We start from the raw sequence: 9,303 nt of genomic DNA on the forward strand, positions 1-9,303 counted from the left end.
TGACACAAAGTTCTTTTATTCTCAGAGAGCAGTTAGCGCGTCTTCTGATTGAGCATTTTCATGCAGACCTTAATTTTGATACTTCGGAAAATTCATGCTACCCAGCTGCAAGTGAACACTACTTTTCATGTCGTACCAATAATAAGGGTTCATCCAGGGAACATAGCATAGGAAAATACTCAATAAACGATACACTAATGAGTAATGCAGGCGAGAGTTTACAGAATGTTTGAGATTATTGCTACATGCACCATTCTGAATAAATATACTGAGTTGCTCAATACATGTGTAAGTGGAGAGGCACGGGCACTCATTACTTTTAAATGGCTCAAGTCCCTTTACATACAACGCATTAAATACATGGTTTTACAATTTTAGCCCTGAACTAAAAACAACCATCAACAATCTGTCTCCCGCAGAAGTACTTACGAAGTTTTTGTTACGTCTTTTGATAAATCAAGATGAACAAGAACCAATTGATAATCCGGTCTTATATTCCCGAAGAACAGCCTAGAAAAATCAATCACCTCACAATAACTTAAGTATATGGTAGTAGAAGAAGTTATTGCGGAATCACAAAGAATGAGATAAAGAGAAGATAAATCTCGAGCAAATCTTAGAGAAGATAGCACTCAATACGAGTAAGATCAGAACACGCAAATACAGAGAAAATTATAGGGTCTGGCTTCACGAATCCCAAATGAAGTCTTCAAGTCGTTAACCTATAATGGTTTTGGAAAAACCTAAGTTAAAGGAGAATCGACTCTAGTCGCAACTAGGACACATGAAAGTGTCGGGATTAGGTTTTCCAGTTGCTAGAGTTCTCTTTTATATAGTCTTTCAAATCAGGGTTTGCTTTCAATCAAAGGTAAGATAGCTTAGTAACAAAGCATTCAATATTCACCGTTAGATGAAAACCTGATTTAAGATTCAAACTAAGTCTGCTTAAAACCAAAGCAATATCTTTCCACCGTTAGATGGTCTTAGCTTGTTACACACAAATGAAATATACCTTCATTTATATCTGAGTTACCGTACCTAAACATGTGTATTGAGTTGGCTTAATAACAGTCAAACGAAGTTAGCCATATGAACACTTTTGTCTTAACCACGTTCACCTAACACTTTTAGATCAACTATGATGATCAATTAATCATGAAAGATAATCAAATGAATCAAATTGTGTTTCATATAGAGTTGTTCAATTGTTCACTATTTCACTGAAATAAATACGAACCAATTGAATCAAAATCAGATTGATTCATAAGAATCAATTCATGAACATTAAGCCACGGTTTGCAAATATTGCATTCCTTAATTCATAAATGTATTTGTTCATGAGTATGAAAAACATACTCAACCGATTTTAGAACTTAAACCACTAAGTTTGCAAATAGGTACACAAACTATAGCTTCCGGACTTTGGTCTTGTCCAGCCGTTTGTAAACGGGTATGCAAACAGAAGTCCCGGACCTAACTCAGGTAGAACGTTCGCATACTAGTATGCAAACAAGGTTCCTAGACTTTAACAGTTAAAACCGTTCGCATACCTACAAACAAGGTTCCCGGACCTGAATCATACCAAAACAGTTTGCATACTAGGTAAGATAGTGTGTTGCATCCAGACAAAGGTTTTTGTTCTAAACTACCATTTCAATCATTGAAACATCCTTAGAAGACGACAATAACCGTGTCACACAAACTTTTAGCATCAAGTAATTTTCAAATGATCGAATGATCAATACGAAACTTCGCGGGTCGACATCAAATAATTGCCTCACACAAATCATGTAAGATGTTTCAAGGCAATTTCCACATGATCATCTTTCGACTTATTATTTAGTTTCCAACAAATAAATTGTTTCCAACTAAACTCGTCAAGAATCTGATGAACATAGCTAAAGCAAAAAGCTTCCAACACATATTTCGAGAAATAGATAAGCGAGATAAACTCGGCTCGAAACATCAAATGTGTATAATATAAAAGTCTATATAGCTATATGACTTAGTCTCATTAAGATATAGAATAAAATAGACTTCTGAGTGATAGATAAGTTTTAGTCTCCACATACCTTTTGTTGATGAAGTTCCTCAAAGCTCTCCTCAGTAGATCTTCGTCTTCAATCGATGAACGTCGTGAAGTCTAAAGCTCAACTACACATTCTATCTTAATTTGAGACATAACTATAAGTAAACTAGAAATAAAGACTATAGTTTTGATCAACTAAACTTGACAAAAGAGCTTGAGATAGCAACGCTTGCGAGTTCGACTGATCAGTGCTCTAACAAAACTTGTATCACCCAAAGAGAATACAAAAAAAGAAAAGAGAAGAAGAGGAAATAGAAAAGAAAAAAACAAAAGGAAAGGAAAGAACAGAAAGTAAGATAAAAAAAACCTAATCAAAGAAAAAAAACTTAGGAAGGTTCAAAGTACATAGTTTTCCAATTTTTTCAAACAATAATTAATTATTTATTTTTTGAAACAAAAAAAAAGTACATTCATTAGTTTATATTACATGACACCAGGCTAACTTCATTATCCCTTACTACGTCTACATATTCATTTGGGATTTTATCAAAAAAGTCAAAAAAAAGCTCTATTAGTTCTAGCTTTGTTGGCTAGGTGATGAGTTGCATTATTGCTTGTCCTTTTCACATAACTAACAATACTAGAGACTACACTAGATAAGAGGTTCTTTATTTCTATTATAATCCCCTGATTCACCCAAAGGGGCGGAGCCAAGGGTTGATTAACCCTGGCTCTAGTCCCCCCTAAAATCAAGAAATTCAATAAAAAAAACCCTGTATTTATCTAATATTTATTATTTGGCCCACCTGAAATTTTGAATTTAGTCCTCAAAAGTCCACATATTTGTACAAAAATATTTTTAGCACCCCTTAAATTTTTTTCTTGGGTCCGCAACTGTTCACCCAATACACATAAGGGGTTGCACCTTTGATGGAGTTTACTACATTCAACCAGTTATATTCGAAAACCAAATTTATTATTTTTAGAGTCTTGGCCCATAAGATAGCTTCTTTAACTGCCAAACATTCCTTCTGTTCGACATCTAATCCTCCATCAAAGTATCTTCCTATGATGCCACGACAAGTACCTGTATGATATTAAATTATTAGAGGAACACCAAAAAGTTCATGTAAATCATCAAAGGAAGCGTCAATGTTGATCTTGAATTGATTAATATGCTGTGGGATCCATTTATCTTGACTGTAAGAGGGAATGTTGATCATGATTGCTACTGCAACATTGATTAATCAAGTAGTTAATGTTTTTCACAATCACCAGATTGCTTAGTCTAGACTGTATAACCAGACACTCAGAAGGTTTCTCGTTTTCGACTCTCCTTTATAGTAGGACGCCACCCTCAACTTCATAATTGATTTTGTTATTTTATTCGACTCTCTTTTATAATTGGGATGCCAGCCTCAACTTCCTAGTTATTTTGTTTTTCCTTGCTCTATAATATTCTTATCACTTTTTTTGGCGCATCTTTCTTGACTCCGTTAAGAAGGTGTTTTTGCCAATGGTTTCACCTATTTGCCACCCACGTTTCTCCTATTTGCCACCTCCCTTAAAATTTTTAAAGTAATTTTACTTTACAATTTACTCTTTCCTATTTACCACCTATAAAAATCAAATTAAATTTTATTAGAATTGACCGCTCTTATCTTCCTTCATCATCGTTAATCTTCCTTTTCATCGGAACACCACTTTTTTTCCCCTTCATTAATCACCATTTTAATACAAAACCATTAAAAACTATTAACCCTAGATATTAGAGTTCTGCTTAATTACACACTATTAACCCTAGAAATGGGTGAACTGATCATGTTGGCTTTGTTGAGCCAAACCCCTAACCATTTTGACCTTCCAATTAACTTCATGATTATGTCGAAATACCTTGTTGTCTTTAATTTTTTATCTACCAAACAAGAAAAAATGGGTGAAAGTAATGGAAGGAAGTTAGTGTTTCCACTTCCATGGTGACTCAATCTTATATACATCAGACAATGTTTTCATACTATAATCTATTTATTTCGACAAAGTAGACATCAATCCTTGCTCACTTTAGTATTTCAACAACGTAGACACATGAAGTGATACCAGTCTAAGATCATACACTAAGAAATCATGACAGAATCATGTAAAGCTGATCAAGCTTGAAAAAATAGTTACATTTTGAACACATAAAATCCATGATTTGATCAAAAAAACTACAAATAAATCTTATGGCTATCAATTCTCCTTACCACCGGTCACAAAACAGAAGACGGAGAAGAAGAACTAGTTTGTAACTTAGGGTTTTAGTTTTTTAAGTTATTATTGCCTGTAAACATATAGTCAAAGAGGTGGTAATTAGAATTTCCTAAAGTTTATATGGGTGGTAAATAGGATAAGCGGAGATGGTAATTTATGTGAGTGGTGAATAGGAAAAGTTTGGGTGGAAAGTAGGGAAAACCTTGCCAATAATGCGATGAGAAACAACTTTGAATTCGAAACATTTCTAAGTGGGCTCACAAGACTGGGCCAAGTTGCTTGTAAGCCCTTACACTCACGCAAAGCCATAGAACCAACCCGATAGGATCCGGTATCCGCAAGATATTAGGTTAAAAGCAAGGACTTTTCTAGGGTTTCTGATTTTTCTCTATAAGTTTCTCTCTACTTTTCCTTCCTCTCCTCCTAAAGGCCGAACTGTACTAACCTTCATTGCAGGCAGCCATGGTGAGCTCCCTCTCTCTCTCTGTATATCTTCTTTACCTTGTTGATTATCCTTCTCATTTTAGATGCGTTTTTCATAACCTTTCTTCTTGTTGTATGTGGTAAAATGAAATCAGGCAGCAGAGAAGAAACTTACGAACCCAATGAGGGACATCAAAGTCCAAAAGCTTGTCCTTAACATTTCTGTTGGTGAATCTGGAGATCGTCTCACCAGAGCCGCTAAGGTATCATCGACAACCTACTCTCATCTGTACAATCTCTTGGATCTCTCAATACTGTGTATATCTAACTGTTTTTTTTTTGATCTAAAGGTTTTGGAACAATTGAGTGGTCAAGCCCCAGTCTTCTCCAAGGGTAAGATTTTTCACCCTGAGTAAATCTTAGGGTTTAATGTTTTGTTCGTCTTTTTTGTGTGATTTCTTATGGGGGTTTTGGATATCAGCTAGGTACACTGTTAGATCATTTGGAATCAGGCGTAATGAAAAGATTGCTTGTTATGTTACCGTGAGAGGTGAGAAAGCTATGCAGCTTCTTGAAAGTGGATTGAAGGTTAAGGAATACGAGCTCTTGAGGAGAAACTTCAGTGATACTGGATGTTTTGGATTCGGTATTCAGGAGCATATTGATCTTGGAATTAAGTAAGCTGTTTTTTTTTTGTTTTTTTTTGGTTTCGAAGTTATTACGTTTACATCAAATTTTTAATTCATGTTTAGGTATAATAACTGCTGTTAGTTTTGTAGGATAGTATTTGTGAATGATCTGTTTGTTTGAATGACACAGTATTTTGGTTGAGCTGAATAGGGTGTTAGTTATTTGTTTTCTAATCTAGTGTACCAGTGATTTGTGCTAAATTAGCACTGCTAATTGACATGTTGAAAGGTTTGAGAATGTAATACCTCAGGATATTTTCAGTTAGATTTTCTGTATAGAGGTTGAATTTGTAAGTTTTAAATTTCAATCCAGTTGGGCTGAACTGATGCATCTTGGCTGCTTAGCCATTGTTTAAAGTTACTTTAATCATTGTTGTCTCACTTCTTTGAATTGGTGTGTCAACTGTATATCTTGCAGTGATTGAAATATTTCACTAATTGTTAAAAGTAATGGGTAACTAATTCTGTCAGGGTTAGTTGTTTAGATACTCGGGCGTGGTGGCAGCACGTCACTTCAAAATTCAAATACATGTTATTTGCAGGAGAGTCATACTCCTGCCAAGTTTGAGCATCCCTTGCTTTCCAAATTATTTTGCTGGTAGAGCCATGTTGAATAGTTAAAAGTTGGATCTGCAGCAATAGGTTGTTGTATTCAATTATCTTCTTGATGTGTTGGGGATTTTCTGCTTGCTTTGTGCTGTATTTATTGTGTTTCTTATGCTTTTTTTGTTGATGTATATGATACACGTGATATGAAAAATGGGAAGAAACTAGAGTAGATTCAGATTCCAATTTGATTAATTTATATTATTTGAATTGCTATCCTGATAATCATCTTTATCTTGTGGTTTCAGGTATGATCCTTCAACCGGTATTTATGGAATGGACTTCTACGTTGTTTTAGAACGCCCAGGATACCGTGTTGGACGTCGTCGTAGGTGCAAGTCAAGAGTTGGTATTCAACACAGGGTTACCAAGGATGATGCTATGAAGTGGTTCCAGGTCAAATATGAGGGAGTCATTCTCAACAAGTCTCAGAATATCACTGGTTAATTGGAGTCATTCACAACAAGTCACAGAATATTACTGGTTAATTGGAAGGGCTAGGTTTTGTTTTCTTGCTATGTGAAAAACCATCTTGCTTGTTAGCTTTTCATGTAGGCAGCCAAACTCTGTTTTTTCAATTTTATGGTCTAGAGAATTTTGAGTTAATAGTAGTTGTCACAATATATTTTTGATGTTTCGTTATGAAATTGGATTGTGTTTGTTATATGTTTCTCGTTTTCTTCTTGAGTTTAATATTTGCTTAAATGAGGTTAGTGTCTATGTTATTGATTATCTTCCTTATAGGAGGAAGAAGTGGTAATTGGTAGTTGAAGATAACAACCTCTGCTGGATTACACTGGGAGCACTAATTTGTGATCTCTGTGTGCCCAATTTGTCGGGGAACATAAACTCTGTTAGATTTCCCTATGCTTTCCGTTCATCATTGTTGTAACTTACTGGGTTTCAGCGAATTGCTTGAACTGAATGGAAGGAGCGAGAAGTAATATGCAGTAAAAAGTTCGCACTATTAGGTGCAAGAATGTGGTAGAACGACACTCTGGTTTATGTTTTCTACGAGCATCCAGAACCATGGTTCGTGCAAGAATGTCCCTGTGGCTATAGATTGTCCATTCATTCTATGTAGAAAAATAAAGAGACGGGGTCAATTGGAAATTCATCACTAAAAACTTTAAAAGCTTTTAGTTACTGTGATGCTTGATGTGATCTAATCTTTCAATGTTTGTCTACTTCCTTTACAGGCTACAACTGTTTTACTTAATGGTTATCCCTGTGATTCTGTGAAGAATTCAAACCTTTCCGGGCATTTGATAAGAGGACCCTCTATCTCCTTATCTTTTCATACCATGCAAGAAAGTCTTCTCTGGACTTCTTATCCATCTAGAATCCAAATAGAAAATTTAAGGCATTCGGCTAACTAAAATTGCACCAAATATCTCACACGTATTCTTTGCAGATGACCTTTTTCTCTTTACTAAAGCTGATCTAGATAGTTATCAAAATATTTTGGATGCAGTAAACTTATTTAGCTCTGCACCAGGTCAGGTTGTTAATTTCGAGAAATCAGGTTTATTCTTTAGTAAAAAGGTTCATAATAAACATAGAGGAATCATATTTATGTTAATAAAAATAAGAAAGATAATTTGAAGGACACTCATCTAGGAACGCCTCTAGATCGAAACTCATAACTCTTGACAACATGATAAAAAAAAATGGAACAAAGAGTTAAAACTTGGTTAGGAAATATATTTTCTCAACGCAGCAGAATTGCCAATTTACATTCTTAACAAATCCGTTCTTTGCGGAATGCCAATTTACATTCTTAACAAATCCGTTCTTTCCGGAATGCCAATTTACAGCTTGGGTTATTTTGTCTTACCAAAGAAAATAACATCCAGAATAAGATTTTTGTTATAAGAAAAGCTGATTTGTTTAGGGGGAAAGCACTTTAAGAGGAAATCTAGTATTATTGCTGTGTGTTTAGGGGGAAATATCTACCGAAATTAATTTTTAAAAATTATTCTGTATTACAAAATTACCCTCCAAGCAAACCCATATGAGCCATATCCACCGGCTATAACAGTCGATAAAAGAAAATTCGTTTCACCCAAAGCGGAAATAAAACACAGGTATTTTCATGTTTTTTCATGGCTTAAATTTTAGTTTATCAACAAATTCGTCGTCTCATTTTCTATCTCTTTCAACCTGTTCAGTAGCTCTTTTACAAATTGTTTTATTATAACTCTTATCTGTTCTACTGTTCATCTTCCTTAAATTAAAAGAGTTCTTTCTGAATTTAATCCCATTTAGTCCATTGAGGAACGCATTTTAAAGTTTGGGTATGAAAAAAGTTTAGTTTTGGAATGTTATTGACCAGCATGTGAATTTTTGTACATATGCACGATGGGTGTTCGATAAAATGTTTCACGCAATTGCCTTGCAAACATGTTTTTGTGCTCATACGATCGTACAATCATGTTTCTTCATTAACGACATCAGCTAAAAAAAACAGAGTGGAAACTCCTGAAAGAATTGAAATACATATTTAACTTTTGCCGGAAAGTTTCAATCCTCATGAAGAATTCGAGTCATGGTAAGTATCAAAATTCCATCTGTTCTCTTGATTCTGACCCAGTTTGACATTTGAAACTCTATACCGTTTAAGGGGTAGGTATATTGATATATTGCCACACGATCAATGAGAGAATTTGGAGAAATATATTGCAACGATGCAATCCCGGAGCTTGCTTATACGCTTACTAGTTTCTTATAAATTATAATTTATTTGACTTATGTAATTTTGTTTACTCTTGATGCATTTGTTGCCGATCTTAACAAATTCATAGTTTTCTTGTTATGGTGCAAAAATAGATTTTCATCTTATTGTCATGAGAAGATTTTACCCCGGGAAAATTACTATCGTTTGTGCTTGTATAGTCTGTATTTGACAATAATAATAGATTTTAATCTTCTAAGATCGATGTGCAATCGCTCCAATAAGTATCTTCATCATTCATGTTATTTTTTCATAGAAAACTTCGTGGAGGAACGAACGATAGGGTTTAATCGTGAAAATGATTTAGGGTTAAACATACTTATACACGGTAGATTAATAATAGAATTAGGTGAAGTTGAGGACATAACTGTAAATTTGGGAGTTTTGTTAAGGGTGTAGATGGTGGATTTTCGACAAGGGCTAAAATCATAAACTCATAATTATACGAAGCTCTGATCCAGCGATCAGACGTGAGTATTGAGACACGGGTCTCTCATCAAATTCTCAACGGAGAGTATTTTCTCTCAGAGTACATGTAGATATGTAGTCTCACGACTGGACAACGGCATATC

General features: G+C 34.7%; 1 protein-coding gene across 1 annotated transcript; it reads left to right on the forward strand.

The window, feature by feature from the left end:
* The first annotated feature begins 4,656 nt into the window (after positions 1-4,656).
* LOC113295782 (60S ribosomal protein L11-1) lies at positions 4,657-6,670 on the forward strand. Its single transcript, XM_026544106.1, has 5 exons — positions 4,657-4,744; positions 4,858-4,965; positions 5,053-5,095; positions 5,184-5,379; positions 6,246-6,670. Exons 1-5 carry the CDS (start codon positions 4,742-4,744, stop codon positions 6,442-6,444), a joined length of 549 nt encoding a protein of 182 aa, XP_026399891.1. The 5' UTR covers positions 4,657-4,741; the 3' UTR covers positions 6,445-6,670.
* Positions 6,671-9,303: the final 2,633 nt, after the last annotated feature.

This window comes from Papaver somniferum, chromosome 1 (genome assembly GCF_003573695.1).
Source record: "Papaver somniferum cultivar HN1 chromosome 1, ASM357369v1, whole genome shotgun sequence".
NCBI classification, from domain to species: domain Eukaryota; kingdom Viridiplantae; phylum Streptophyta; class Magnoliopsida; order Ranunculales; family Papaveraceae; genus Papaver; species Papaver somniferum.